Source organism: Mytilus galloprovincialis, chromosome 7 (genome assembly GCF_965363235.1).
Source record: "Mytilus galloprovincialis chromosome 7, xbMytGall1.hap1.1, whole genome shotgun sequence".
NCBI lineage: Eukaryota > Metazoa > Mollusca > Bivalvia > Mytilida > Mytilidae > Mytilus > Mytilus galloprovincialis.
This window is the reverse complement of record NC_134844.1, coordinates 22,984,097-22,998,718: the sequence shown is the minus strand read 5'-3', so window position 1 is coordinate 22,998,718 and position 14,622 is coordinate 22,984,097. Positions and strand designations below refer to the sequence as shown.

At 32.6% G+C, this 14,622-nt stretch overlaps 2 protein-coding genes across 2 annotated transcripts in view; one reads left to right on the top strand and one right to left on the bottom strand.

Annotated features, from left to right (window-relative positions):
- The window catches only part of LOC143082576 (RNA polymerase-associated protein CTR9 homolog), a 59,623-nt gene extending 55,248 nt beyond the window's left edge, over nt 1-4,375 (bottom strand). The window contains exons 1-3 of the mRNA XM_076258310.1: nt 4,242-4,375; nt 1,085-1,183; nt 236-475 (exon numbers count right to left, since the gene is read on the bottom strand). Of these exons, the coding sequence (XP_076114425.1) occupies nt 236-475; nt 1,085-1,183; nt 4,242-4,283 (381 nt within the window). The 5' untranslated portion in view covers nt 4,284-4,375. The remainder of the gene's footprint in view (nt 1-235; nt 476-1,084; nt 1,184-4,241) is intronic.
- Nucleotides 4,376-5,970: 1,595 nt separating this feature from the next.
- On the top strand, nt 5,971-14,023 carry LOC143082570 (uncharacterized). Its single transcript, XM_076258300.1, has 6 exons — nt 5,971-6,024; nt 6,804-6,899; nt 10,363-10,519; nt 11,369-11,437; nt 12,174-12,307; nt 13,717-14,023. Exons 1-6 carry the CDS (start codon nt 6,022-6,024, stop codon nt 13,945-13,947), a joined length of 690 nt encoding a protein of 229 aa, XP_076114415.1. The 5' UTR covers nt 5,971-6,021; the 3' UTR covers nt 13,948-14,023.
- The last annotated feature ends 599 nt before the right edge of the window (nt 14,024-14,622 follow it).

Genomic DNA, 14,622 nt, shown 5'->3' with positions numbered 1-14,622 from the left:
TAGAATTTTACAAAATATGAATCTTATGCCATTTGAGATTAAAAAGGTATAGTGATACATTTCCCTAAACATAATTTAAGCACTGTATACGAAGGACAAAGGGTCATGTCTTGTCTTAACAACATGTATTGTGTGCTATCTTTTTTGTAACATGAGACACGGTTTCAAATCTTCTCTGTTAACAATTTCACATTGTTAGATTAAACCCTATGTCAAATACTGTTTACAATCTTACCTGGTCGTACATTATGATTTTGTCAGCAGTTGTATATAGAAGTGTTGCCTGTGTAAACAAGTCCCTCTTCTTGTCTTTATTTTTCTCCTTATGAGCTTTCTGTACATAGTAAGCTGCCAAGGTATCCAGTGCTCGCATCTGGTCCTTCTCAAAGTTAGGATAGTCCAGTCCTGCATCTGTACGGGAAGCATCCAGAATCTTAACAAAGTCTTCCACATAGCCTTGCTTATAGTATTCCAACTGAATTAACACAAAAATATTTTTCTAAATTAATAAAATAATAAATGTATGCTATCTGTCTAAGGACAATAACTATTTTCTTTTGTTCTTTAAAACATTTTAGAAATATCTTTTACAGAAATGAAGGCTTAAGAGCAAAAACAATGCAATTTTTTTTCATACATTATTAATATTTCCAAGGGACATAACTATATAATAATGTGTCACACAGGGGAAAATAAATACAGAATGGAACTATTTGTCTTCCTTTCTTTGCAAATTTAACACAGTAGATAAGCATTTGTTAAAGATATCACTACAATTTTTTAAGATTACAAAATGTAAGAACAGCAAAACACATGTCATATAGTAGTTTTTCTGATATTTTGTATGACACAGTCGTGTGTCACATCCAACCATAATCCTTATAATTTAATGCATACATGTATATATATATACCATTATATGCACACATGTTATATTCATAAAACATGTGACATCTGTGCATGTATATGGATTCTGGATGTTTTCTCTACTTTATATACCCTAATCAATCTACAATTAATGCACAGCTATGAGATTATACACACACTCCTCAGATGAATATGTAACTAAATCTCCAAGACTTACAGCTAAAACGACCCAGAGATGTAATGGAGCAACTTCCTGTCTTAAAATACTAAGGACTTCTTCTCCTTCAGGTAGTTGATCTAAATCTAATTCTATCACCTGAAATAAATAAATCAGTCTTGTTTAGAAAATATATTATAACTTATGCTCTACAAGACATTCACAACTGATTTTTATGTGTTACTAATACAAGTTTTATTTTCTTGATTTTTAATATCAATAATTTATTTTGGATACTGAAACAGACATGACAGTTTGGAAATAAATGTTTAACAGTCACCTGGATTCAGAGGTCATCTGCCTCTTATGGTAACTTTCTTACAGTCTCAAACATTTTCTCTATATAATTTAACACCTGTCTAATGCCATCAGTGGTCAACTAATTGTTGCATGAAATCGTAATCACAATAACAAAAATCCTTTTATATTTTAAACAACTGAAATATAATTCTGACAAAAATATATGTAGTAGAAATAAACAAAGGATATGGTGTATCCATCCATGACACAAAATCAGTTCATGCACAGCAAATTAACAACAAAAAAACACAAAAAAAGGAATGGAACAGCTCTTTTATTGCTGTTCTTCATCTCAAAGTCACAGTGAGGTGTTCAGTGAAGAGGTCAAAATGAATATTGGAATTTTTGTGCCTCTGAGATGGTGAATAGAATGAAAATCTGTGATTTTACTACAATGCAGGTGATGAAATGACTATAGCAGGTGCAGATTTAGCCAGGGACCGATTTTAACTACATGTTTGTACATGTAGCTTCCAAAGTGACTAGAATTTGTCTTTCAAGACCTCACAATAAGTAAGGACAATTTTAAAATAGTAATAGCATGAGGAAAAAGGTTAAACTAGACCAGATTACTCTAAAATCCAAAGGATTTTCTACCAAAAGATGAGGCTGTGGGTCATCAGAGCTCGTCCCATAAACAAAAGTGGATATATGCCTGTCCAAAATGGATGGGCTGCTTTGTAACTTCTAGAGCTGACTGACAACATTAGATCTATACAAATTGGGCCTCAATTTGTTCACTTTTAATTTATCCCTTTATTTATTTAAGTTTGATTTACTTGCCATTCTTATTTTCTCATATTTGGATAGATTTCGCAGTGACCCATCGATAACATTTTAACTTTCACACTGAAAGATTTTCAAATGACCAGCGAGAAAAAGTAAGTGCAATGCATTATCAGAGCTGATTTATGCAAATGATTCAATACATAATCTAGCAGCTTCTTCAGTTAAGATGCAAAAAAGCTGAATGGCCAAGTGTGTTCCGATTGTTATCATGGTTGGCTACTAAGGTTAATTGATGAAATAAGCATAAAAATTTGCATACTTCAGTCTCAAGGCTGTGAAGTCTTTCGTTATCTGATTTCCAATTAAAAATAGATTAGAATGCAGGAAACAATGGGTCACTGACAATACACAGGGTTTAAGCTAGGATTTTGAGGGCTTTAGTCACTTTTGCGCGCTATTAAAATCAACCTTATTTTGTGTATAAGCAATAGAACAATGATGTATAGTACTAGCTTCATCTTTTGACTTAGATTTTAAGGGATTGAGGCACCAGCATGATTGGCAGTTATTGTATGATTTGACTGTATTGGCTATTATTATGAAAGATTCTGACATGGAATCACAATTTCTCTTCAGTTTATTCCAGGGGTCATTCCTGAACAACAAAAGTTAGATTCTATGTTTTTAAACAAGGAATCACAGCAGAAATCAATTTGCAATGATTATCTCACTGCATAATCATTATCCTTATAAAACGTCTAATTCGATATTTGGATATCATTTCTATCAAGTTGGAAATGTATTATATCCTTTTTGGAACGATTATAATGACTGAAAGGAGGTTGTAAACAAATCAACAATAGATCACGTTTACTACTTTCGGTTTTAAAATGAAACGAAAACGGGAAGTGACACGTGGATAATAAATTCAAAACGAGTCCGGATTCATCAGGAAATTATTATTTTTCGATTTAAATTCCTTTAGTAAGAGATATAATTTGTCTCTCTCGTTTAATTGATTCTAAATGATTTCGTATTTTACGTTTTTAATGTCTATAAATAGTCAAAGGGATACTTTCACGCATGCGTAGAACACAATACAGGAAGCACCTGTTTAAAACATTTCTCGTGAACTTTTTGAATAAACACATGAAAGGTCTTTATTTTAAATGGAAATTGTTGAAAGTTTTTGATGAAAATTTAAATCAAATATGACGAAAATGCCGAATGACGAATCTACGACAAACTAACTTCAGATTGTGATCGTTTGGGAAATATTGAAATTCAAATGCGAACTGTCCGGGTTGTTACATTTTTGATTAAATGACGAAATTATACTCCTGGTTGTTGAAATGCCGACTGACTGATTTTCCTGGGGAAATAATTATGATGATCATTCAATTATGGGGTTAATTAATAAATTACGGATAAGTGACCCATCTGATGGCGATAAGCGGATTAGTTGTAATCACAACTTGTAACACCTGTTGAAAATGTTAATTACCTGGAGGTCATAAACTTGTCAAAAACATGAAGACAGGTAGATTTATAGTTTTTATTGCGAATTTTTTTTTACACTTTCAAAATTAAAGTGACGAAATTGATTTGAAATACTTTCGTCAATGAGAAAACCCTTTCGTAAAATACGAAAGTGACGAGCGCTAGCAAAATCACTGCAATACACCTTATCGCTAATTGTCTGCCATTACTGGACATTGCACTGGTTCCAGTAAAAGTTTGACGTCATAATTCAAAGTACATGGAAAAGTGATTGTTGTATGACGTCAAAAGTTCAGGCGGTACAGATTCTACACTCATCCGGGAATAGCAATAAGGTGTATTAGAAAAATGTCCACAGTTACATATATCTCCGACTAAAGTGAACAGGTGAAACAAGCATGCAAAATCGACTTATTAAAACTCAATTACATTCGGGAGCTCACTAAATAAAAGTAGCACCTGCCTAAAATCATTTATATCATTGGTTTTTGCTTTCCCACAGAATAAGGTGCTAATTTAAGTTATTCCCCATGTAAACAGGTAAAAGGTAAATTTTGGATCAAGATTCAATCCCCTAGGCTAAGTCAACGGTGGATTTTGGATCATGCTGTAACATAAACGCACATACCTCGTCTGTATCCCTTAAAGGGATTTCAATAGAACCCGACATGGCTCGATCAGCAGCGTTTAACTTTTTCAAAAACCCAAACCATGAACAAATTCAGCATTCGGCATTCGGCTAGTTTTATTCAGTGCACTTCCGCTTCCGTTGTGACTCTATCTTAAAATCAAATTGTAGTTTGTTAGTATGCAATAACGCACTGCAACGGCTAAAGTTTTCAAATTCGAACAGACAGGCATAATTTTCAAGTGCTCGAAAAGTTTATTTTATTTTGATATCTATGATTTAAATCTGTTTGCTAACAACTTTATCTTCATTTTTTTGTATTAAGATGTATTAAGGTATATAGGGTGTCTTCTTCCATCTTGGATCTTGAAAAAGCAGATAACAATCGGTCTAAATCATTAATGAAATGTGCAAATTATGAGACTGGCATGTAATTTATGCGTAAGACTTTTCATTTTAATATAAAAATTTATATGTTTTATCATATTTACTGCTGTATTTTTGAAAAATCATATTATATTTGCTTTATTCATGTTTTATTTAAATTTTGCCGACATATAATATAAAAAAAGAAGATGTGGTATGATTGCCAATGAGACAACTATCCACAAAAGACCAAAATAAAACAGACATTAACAATTATAGGTCACCGTACGGCCTTCAACAATGAACAAAGCCCATACCGCATAGTCAGCTATAAAAGGCCGCAATAAGACAATGTAAAACAATTCAAACGAGAAAACTAACGGCCTTATCTATGTAAGAAAATGAATGAAAAACAAATATGTAACACATAAACAAACGACAACCACTGAATTACAGGCTCCTGACTTGGGACAGGCACATACAGAAATAATGTGGCGGGGAACTCAGATACAAGGGGAGATAACTAGATCAAAGTGACTTTTGTAATTCAATGTTTTGTGGATTTACCTATTTATTATGTAGCAATAAAAAACGAGTCCAGTGACCCAATTATTTCTTTTTTTTTTATCTGAAAGCATATTATCAGAGCTATATTCTCATATATTGTCTTGGAACTCTATGGTGTAGTTTTATTTCTATCACCCAAATTTAAAACCGTTGGCAAACCAGACATATTGTTACAACATCACGCACAATAAATCACCGGTAACAAACCAATACTTTGCCAAACCAGACATATTGTTACAACATCACACACAATACATCACCGGTAACAAACCAATACTTTGCCAAACCAAAGCCATGGGATTCTATAACCAAAACGGGATGTAAGGATACCCACAACTGGCAACAAAGAAAAAGAAAAAAAAAAACGCTCGTCACAACTAGTTAAGATTCTTCATTGTTTAAAAGATTTTATATGATTTTCCGCTACTTGACACCATTGACCTCTTAGTTGCAAAACACTTCGAATTTTCCCCGATAACTGTTGCAGAAAATAAGAGTATGCTTTGGCGATGTCATCATTATTGTTGTTTTATATGGAACCGATTGAATTACAAACACAAATACCGCTAACAAAAACAGATGATTTTTTCTTTTTTCTGAGGAGCCAAAGCATAAACACTTGGTTTAAAAATGCCCGAACACAATGTAATCTAGATGGAGTTGTCTAATTAGCACTCATATCCCATCTTCTTATATCCAACTACTGAGGTAAATTCATGAATATGCATTATGTAACAGAACTAAAACGTCAAATCAATTAATAACAACGCCTATCTAACGTCACAATGACCACGTAGTTACAAGTTTTCTTGCTATCTGCACAAACGGGTTGGTGACACTGAACATTATGGTAAGATTTCATATATATTAATCGTCTGTAGACGTATCAAATTACTTCTGCTGTTTTGATTCGATTCTAGTCTGTTGCTGGACTGACGGCATGCGATTATTGAGATAGAATTAACCGACTGATTACCAAACATTTAGATTGGCAGGTTTACTTTGACTGTAGTAATTTACAATACTGACAGACATGAAAAATATTAATTTGTAAGTTAATTTTAAGCTTAGATGTTCTTTAGATGGGTTCGCGTTTACAGTTTACTGCAGCATGTATCTTTCAATTTGGAGTATGGAGACCCGGTAATCTGGATAAACAAGCAAGAAACGGCACACATTAACTTTTCACCCTTATTCTCATTTTCGTTTTCCCTTTCTTTTCCTTTTATTTGGGGAGGGGGTTGAAAATAAAGGGGTTTACTGATGTAAGTCTTTTTCGTGTGCACATTAAAGGGGTTTATTTCAAGGTATGATATTATTTTGAAATAAAAAGACCAATAAAAAGTTATTTTGACTAACGAATTTTCAATTACATTATATGTACAACGGTAATTAAGTCTTAACTAGACATTTCCACTAAATATACTTATCTGTTTAAGCAAGATTTGAATTTAATCTCATCAATGAAAAGTTAATGAAGAAAACTGATTGCTATCGTTACAATTAATCAACAAGCTTTTACAATCGATATCCTCATCAACAAAGTATGTACATATCTAATCATGTTATTTTCTGTAGAGACTTTCATCTTTACTCATACGGTTATAGATTTAATTGATTCCATTCCAGAAGGAACAGGCAGTGCCAACCGAGGGAGAATCAGAACAAGGTGTACAGACAGATACAGAAAATGGAGAAAACTCGGATGCTGAAACTTTATTCCAGGTAATTTTGAGATTTTAATAATCTACTATATTAGATTATCGTCTTGAGTTTATTTTCTCTATCTTTATTTTTTGGCGCATGAAATCTTGGGTTAATTATTTTGCTCTTTTGATATTTAAATATGATAACACAATTTCAAGTCGGACATAATCAGTAATGTGAAACAGTCAAAAGTCAAAGGTATAATTCAAAAGACGTTACGGACTAACTTTCTTCAGTTTAAGCATCATTTAGTATTGGTGATGAGGGGTACTAATTTGTTTGATATAACAATTTTACCTCTCTGTTTACAGTCTTATTGACATTCTATGCTCAGGTGTTATTCACCATATGTTCTTTCTGTTTGTAATTATAGGATCAAAATTCACAAATTGTAAAACTACAATTAAATTTTTCATTTTTTTTTTATAAAACACAATGAGAAACACGGTGACTATCACTTGTAGACTAGGCATTTCTTATAATTTCAGTTCATCACCTGTTTGGTGGTGTTTGTATCGTAAATTTTTAGTAATGTATCGTAGATCTATAGTAATGTATCGCCAATCTTTGGTGATGTATCATCAATCTTCAGTAATATAGCCAAACTTTAGTAATTAATCGCCAATCTTTAGTAATTAATCGCCAATCTTTGGTGTTGTATCGTCAATCTCTAGAAATATATAGCAAATCTTTATTAATTAATCACCAATATTTGGTGTTGTATCGTCAATCTTTAGTAATGTATCGACAATCTTTGGTGGTGTATCGTCAATCTTTAGTAGTGTATCGCCAATCTCTAGTAATGTATCGCCAATATTTGGTAATGTATCCTTTTTGTTTTTTATTTAACTTATGTTTATGATATTTTCTGTTCATTGTTTTATTTTTTGGACTCTTGGTTTCTTCTTATATTTTCTTATTGGTCGTTTATATTTAATAAACTCTCTTGTCATTGATAGTTAACTGGCATGATACGGTGCGGTTGTCCATTCTTGGGGCTATCAGGAGAATTTAATTAGGCAAACTAAGTGACGGGAAACGATTACTTATTTATTATCATCCTTACAAAATGGAACATTGCATCTTGGAAATTCAGAAAACCCCAAAATGTCAACCATAGATAAAAAGCAAAACTAGAATCAATATTCCTTTGAAGACAATATTTTATGATACATAGTTATGAAATATTGTCCTGTGGTCTTGTGGTACAATATTTCATAGGACAATATTTTGTTTTACACATGCAAGTAGGATGTAATTATTAAGATGTTTTAAAGTTATCAAGACTCATTATACAAATAAGGATATGTGGTATGATTGGGGCTCCCACAGGGTACCCCCCTCAGGTCGCAAGGTCGCTTTTAAATTCGTCGAGAGGTCGTTTTTAAGGGAAATGTACAGGTCGCAGGTCGTTTTTTCCCAACACAGAGGACGGAAGTCGGTCGGAGATCGTTTTTTCCAAATTTTACAGGTCGCAGGTCGTTTTTAGAAGGCCCTCAGGTCGGAAGTCGTCTCTAAAAAGCCCAGAGGTCGCAGGTCGTTTTTGACCCTGCAGAAGCCTCATGATTGTCAATGAGACAACTATTCACCAAAGTTCGAATGAAGTTGATGTTAGCAATTATATGCAACAGTACTGCCTTCAACAATGAGAAAATTCATATTGTATAGTGGGCTTTAAAAGGCTCTGACATGAAAAATTTGAAACAATTAAATTGAAAAAAACGTTTAACGAAAAACAAAGTAAAAGACATGAACCAATGAAAACCACTGAACTACAGGCGCCTGACTTGGGACAGACACAAAAGGAATGTGTCGGAGTTAAACACGTTTTTGAGGGATGAACCCTCCCATTACTAGGCACCGTGGTGGTAAGTATGTTTCAAATTCACAGTACAGCTAGGATGTTTTGCTTATTGCCGATGAAGTTAGATAATTATTGAAGCTTATGTGTATAGTTTAAAATGTTTCATCATGGGGTATATGGCTAAGAGACACAAATACAAATAAACACATACGATCGCCAAATACTTGGTATAAATAGAAATTACAAAGTTAGGGCAAATTTACCCTGTATCTGTTTCACTCACAAAGTCAACATTTAAAAAGTTGTCAAATCCTATTGGAACTTGAAAATTAAAAAGTTATTGTATAGTTACAACATTGTTTCACAGTTTTACACATTTCAATAAAATCATAATTATATCAAGCGCAGCATGTTGTAATTGAATGGATTTTCAAACAAAATAATAAATTTTTTTCGGTAAAATTTTGCATCGAAGGATGAAGATTGCTAAAATGAATTAATTTATATGCGAAAGTCAATATTTAGCTTTTCTTCCAACATAAATCTGGTTTTGAACTTTGAAATTTTGGGATGCATACTCAAATATGCTCAAATCTATCTGACACTGCGGTTTTGAGCTATCTTAATTCAGGCCTTTATAATTTGGTGATCTAAAATAAGCCATACCATTATTAGAACCTCAAAGTACCCATATTGGGCTGTGATAGTATGCTCATTGAAGTATTATATTGACATTTTACTCCCATGCTATGATCGAAAGACTTTTTAAAAAATGTCCCTGGTGTGATATAAAGTCAGAGTAAATTGGCCCTACCACTTTTATAATAAAATAATATCGTATATTTTATGTCTGGCTAAAACAGTCTTAAGGTGTTTTTTTTTCAATGCTTGATTACTGGAAAACGTAGATCAATAATATTCTAGATGATTAACGTTTTGTATACATCATGAACATACCACGCTGGCTAATCAAATGAATGTGACAGTCTCACGACATATGGTCATTGTATTTATCGTTCTAGAGCTAATTAAGTAAGTAATAAGTTTATAGCAATGACCTGTACACATGTCACATCATACCAATTTTAATACTTATTGCATTTTAAAGGCAAAAGATACACATATCATTTCCATGGACAAACGCCTATAGTTGGTTTATCTGGATTATTTTAGAACAAAACACACAAGGAGCATATGAAGGTTTCAACGGTAGTAATATAAATTAAGTCAGAAGTGTGGCATTTTTTTTTTACTGTCTTGTCATTACAGATTTTTTTGTTGTGCTCCCACCTGATGATTCTTGCTATTTATAAGTTTTTCACATTAGGTTCTATGTTAATTTGTGTTCCACGGCGAAGGTTGAATAAATTAATAAAAGGACACGAACATTTTCTGAATATTCTGTTTCTGTTGATAACGTTTTCGTTTTAAAAGATAATTGGAGTATTTTGAAAAGAAAAAATGACACACAGTTCTTAATAAATACTTACGAAATCATACTTGTATAATGCTATTCATAGGCTATTATTTTCATATATAGCTCCTATAGCGTTTCGGAGTGTTTATGCATGACTGGTTTTTAAATGTTTGGGTTTGAGTGTGCCCGATGGAGATGAATTCAGAAAACCCATAGGAGCGCATTAAATTCATAATCGGTTATTTTCATTTGAATTACAGCTGAGATCGTTAGGCGAATTACTCAGAGACAGCGTTGAAGCTGGACAATTAGTGACGAAAAAGAACTGGTGGAGTAAAAAATCTAAATCTCCACCACAAGATCCCAAAGATTTTGGCATAGAAGATACCACAGGATCATTTATGTCATGGAACAAAGGTAGGACTACAAAATAGAGTAATTTTTCAAATAAATATTTTATGAAAGTCTAAAGCGACAGATGATACATGAGAAATTGGCATAGACGATGTCATAGGATCGTTTATCTCAGAAACAAAGGTATAGGATAACAAAAACCATAGGATCGTTTATCTCAGAAGCAAGGGTATAGGATAATAAAAACCATAGGATTGTTTATCGCAGAGGCAAGGGTATAGGATAACAAAAACCATAGGATAGTTTATCTCAGAAGCAAGGGTATAGAATAACAAAACCATAGGATCGTTTATCTCAGAAACAAGGGTATAGGATAACAAAAAACATAGGATCGTTTATCTCAGAAGCAAGGGTATAGGATAACAAAAACCATAGGATCGTTTATCTCAGAAGCAAGGGTATAGGATAACAAAAACCATAGGATAGTTTATCTCAGAAGCAAGGGTATAGGATAACAAAACCATAGGATCGTTTATCTCAGAAACAAGGGTATAGGATAACAAAAAACATAGGATCGTTTATCTCAGAAGCAAGGGCATAGGATAACAAAAAACCATAGGATCATTTATCTCAGAAACAAGGCTATAGGATAACAAAAACGTTTGATTTCTTCGATGAAAATAAAAACTTCTGGAAGTATCATTGCCTTCACTTAAAAGCTTAAGCTTTTGCCTACCGTGGCAGCGTGTCTGTTACTGTAGGATCTTTAAAATAATGAAAAGATTTGTATTGTAAACTTTTTTGGTCAATTAACTTATCGTAGTTTATAAATCATATAAGACATTTAAAGAGGGAAATGAAGTTCTCTATTATAGGACATTTTTAATTTTTTCTCACTCGCATTTTTTGCAGGAAATAGTTGTGGAAAGACTAACAAAGCGAGAAAAATGAAAACACAGACGATAACAAAAGATCATAAAGGTAGCTGTTCTATGCTATTCTGTTTTTGATATAGTTTGTTTGTATGGTAGAAGGTTATAATGTTCTGAATTATGTTACATGGGCGCAGTGAAGGGAGCATGACATAGAGATAAACATAGCTCAGTCACTATCTGTGATTGGGTTTTATATAATTTGCATATTTTTCTCCTGGAAAGCATAATGAGCAATAATTCATATAAGCACAAATTAGTGCTCAAAAGCATATTATTAAGAAACGGATATTTGTTTTAGTCAGATTAAAATTTTCGGGAACTTTCTATAAAATCGGTAGGTAACAAAAGACAAATCACCAAGAAAAACCATGGGACTTTATTTATTTCAATGTGTAAGACAACAGTAGCAGTAACAGTAGGTTTCGTGACTTATACCAATGCCTCTGGATCTATAACTCATAACAAACACTTAGATGTCAGCAATATTGACGAAAAACTTTTTAGCAATTCGTTATAAATGTATATTGAATTCACTGCCCCCTGTTTCTTTTGATATCCGAAAATTTCAGTATCATCCTGATGAAAGTTAATACAGAAAAGCAATACGAACAAAACAAATTATGTATGCATGACCAGAAAATATTTTTTTAATACACAAGGTTGAAACAAAGAAAACTGCATTAGGTACAGACTTATCTTGTCGAAACTCGATATTTTGAATTATTTTCATTTGAATGGAGATAAATGCTACAATATTTGTCGTGTGTTTGTTTGTTTTACAGTAGATTTCAAGAATAATCAAGAAATAAACGAAAGAAATAGGCTTAATTCGAAATTGCCACATATTCTACACAAGCAAAAAAAATTAGAAGAATTTGACAAAGCTGAAAGAGTGAGAATAGCTAACCAAGATAAGGTAGGATGTCCAATTCAATCCTCAATAAAATAACTTTTAACTTTAGTAAATAATCATATTAAATGTAAAGAGACACTAGCTGTCAAATTCATATTTACCGATTTGACTCAATTCTCATGTTTGATTTATAACCATTGAAAATATTTATCCAAATTATAACAAGTCTTAAACAAACAATTGATAGGGCATGTGCTCGATAATATGTAGTTTCATTGTGTATTTCAGTCTTGACGCCATCTAATTAACTATTGGGTTGACATCCAATGACATCCAATGGTCATATAATCGAAATTAACATAAATATAGATATAAATAGAAAGCGTATTCGTGCACTATTTCACTTTATTAATGATTGCACTAAAATATCATACTTCGGAATTTTTAAAATATCTCGTAGCTAGTGCCCCTTTAAAGCCATGTAATTTTTCATGTAAAAATGAAGTTTATTCTGGCTCGTGTATTCTTCTATAGTCAGATATACCCTCAATCTATGCATTCGTTGCAATTATATACATATCAAATGCACTCAATGCCTCAGGTAAACCATCAGAGGGCAAAACATGGCAGATAAAAGATACACAATCAAAAATACAAATAAAAAATACACCGTTTCAGGTTTTTAAGAAGTCTGGGAAGTACATTTAAAAGTATTTACACCAAAACAGGTATGAAGATTGGCTATCGCAAGTTACAGTAAACGAGCCACCGAAGACGCAAAGAACAAAAATAAACTACTGCAAAACACTACAATTGTAGCCAGTACTCCGGTACTGGCATGAACATACGGATTTTTTGTGTTATCAAATTTGCTGTTACAAAATATTACAAATTATCATAAATTAAGGAATGTATCTCCCTCATGCAAAGCTCTTATTCCTTTCACGGATTTGGCTATACTTTTTGGAACTTTTGGATTATAGCTCTTCATCTTTTATATAAGCTTTGGATTTTACATATTTTGGCCACGAGCATCACTGAAGAGACATGTATTGTCGAAATGCGCATCTGGTGCAGAAAAAAATGGTACCGTTAATGTTATTAAAGACTAATAAGAAACCAGTAAATAACAAAATAACGAGACGAACTAAGCTGCTCCAAAAGGGTAAGCAGATTTCGTTCTAATAGTTTAAATCTTTTTACGACAAATACAACAAAAAGGAGGATAACAAATTAAATTTGTGGTTACGACATAAAGTCCAAAAAAAATTTTTAGTTGAAAACATCATTAACAAAATACAGCCATCCGCGGTGTATTGTTATTTATGTTTTACTGTACGGACAACGAAATAAACATTAATACATTAGATTCTAGCCTTAATCAAAGAAGCTTGATCGTGGGGCATCTTTTATAGCGTGTAAAATTATGTGTAGTAACGTGAATTAATGACATTTGGTACGCTGTATTTCAGGCACTTGATGAAATTGACACTTTATTAGCAAAGTTAGAAAATGAAGAACAAAAGAATATAAAGAAACCATATCTCACAAAGCAAAAGAAGACACCCACTAAGGATGATATGTGGAAATGGGAGGAAAACCATACAAAGCTTCAGAAACCAGTCACATATCACGATTCTTTAACCGACAGTTTGGACAAACTTCTTGAAGATATCGAAGAGCAAATGGATGATAGAATATAAATCGTTTTTAAATGTGTTAAATACAACTTTGTTACTTATTAATATTTAATGATAAAACTTTCCCTTTAAACTGCCACTTTTGTGTTTGAAAGAGACGTGTGAAAGTTACCAATGGGAAACCCATACGTCGAAAATAAATCGACTAAGCAGTGAGGATAATGAAAGAGACCACAAGACAAACAACAGTACACATAACATAACATAGAAAACTAAAGTCCGAACAACACCACAAAAAAAAAACGGGGTGCATGATCATTAGTGCTCTGGACGTTTTCATCTTTTTTTCTTTTGTTTCTTGATCTGTGTAGTATTTATCTATGGATTTTTTCGTTTTTTTTTTCTTTTATTAATTTTAACTGTACAAACAACATCAATTTTGAACCAGGTTAAATCAACCATTTTTTTCTTAAAATGTCTTGTACAAGTTAGGAATATGGCAGTTGATATCAAATACTAGTAGTCCGTTCGAACAGCGGTATACTACTGTTGTTTTTATCTATGTATGTTTGCATTTGTTTTAGAAGCAGTCTAGTGTTTCTGCTGTACCATTGTTTTCCATTTAAAGTTAATGTTTCCCTCGGGTTTGATTTGTGACCCGGTTTCTCTTCTCGATTAATCAATTTACGACTTTGATCAGCAGCTGATCAGTACTGTTGCCTTTATTGGACAAATACC

Coding starts and splice junctions, on each gene's coding strand:
- LOC143082570 (XM_076258300.1), top strand. Junction 6,900..10,362: donor ATGCTGAAACTTTATTCCAG/GTAATTTTGAGA, acceptor TTTGAATTACAG/CTGAGATCGTTAGGCGAATT. Junction 11,438..12,173: donor GATAACAAAAGATCATAAAG/GTAGCTGTTCTA, acceptor TTTGTTTTACAG/TAGATTTCAAGAATAATCAA.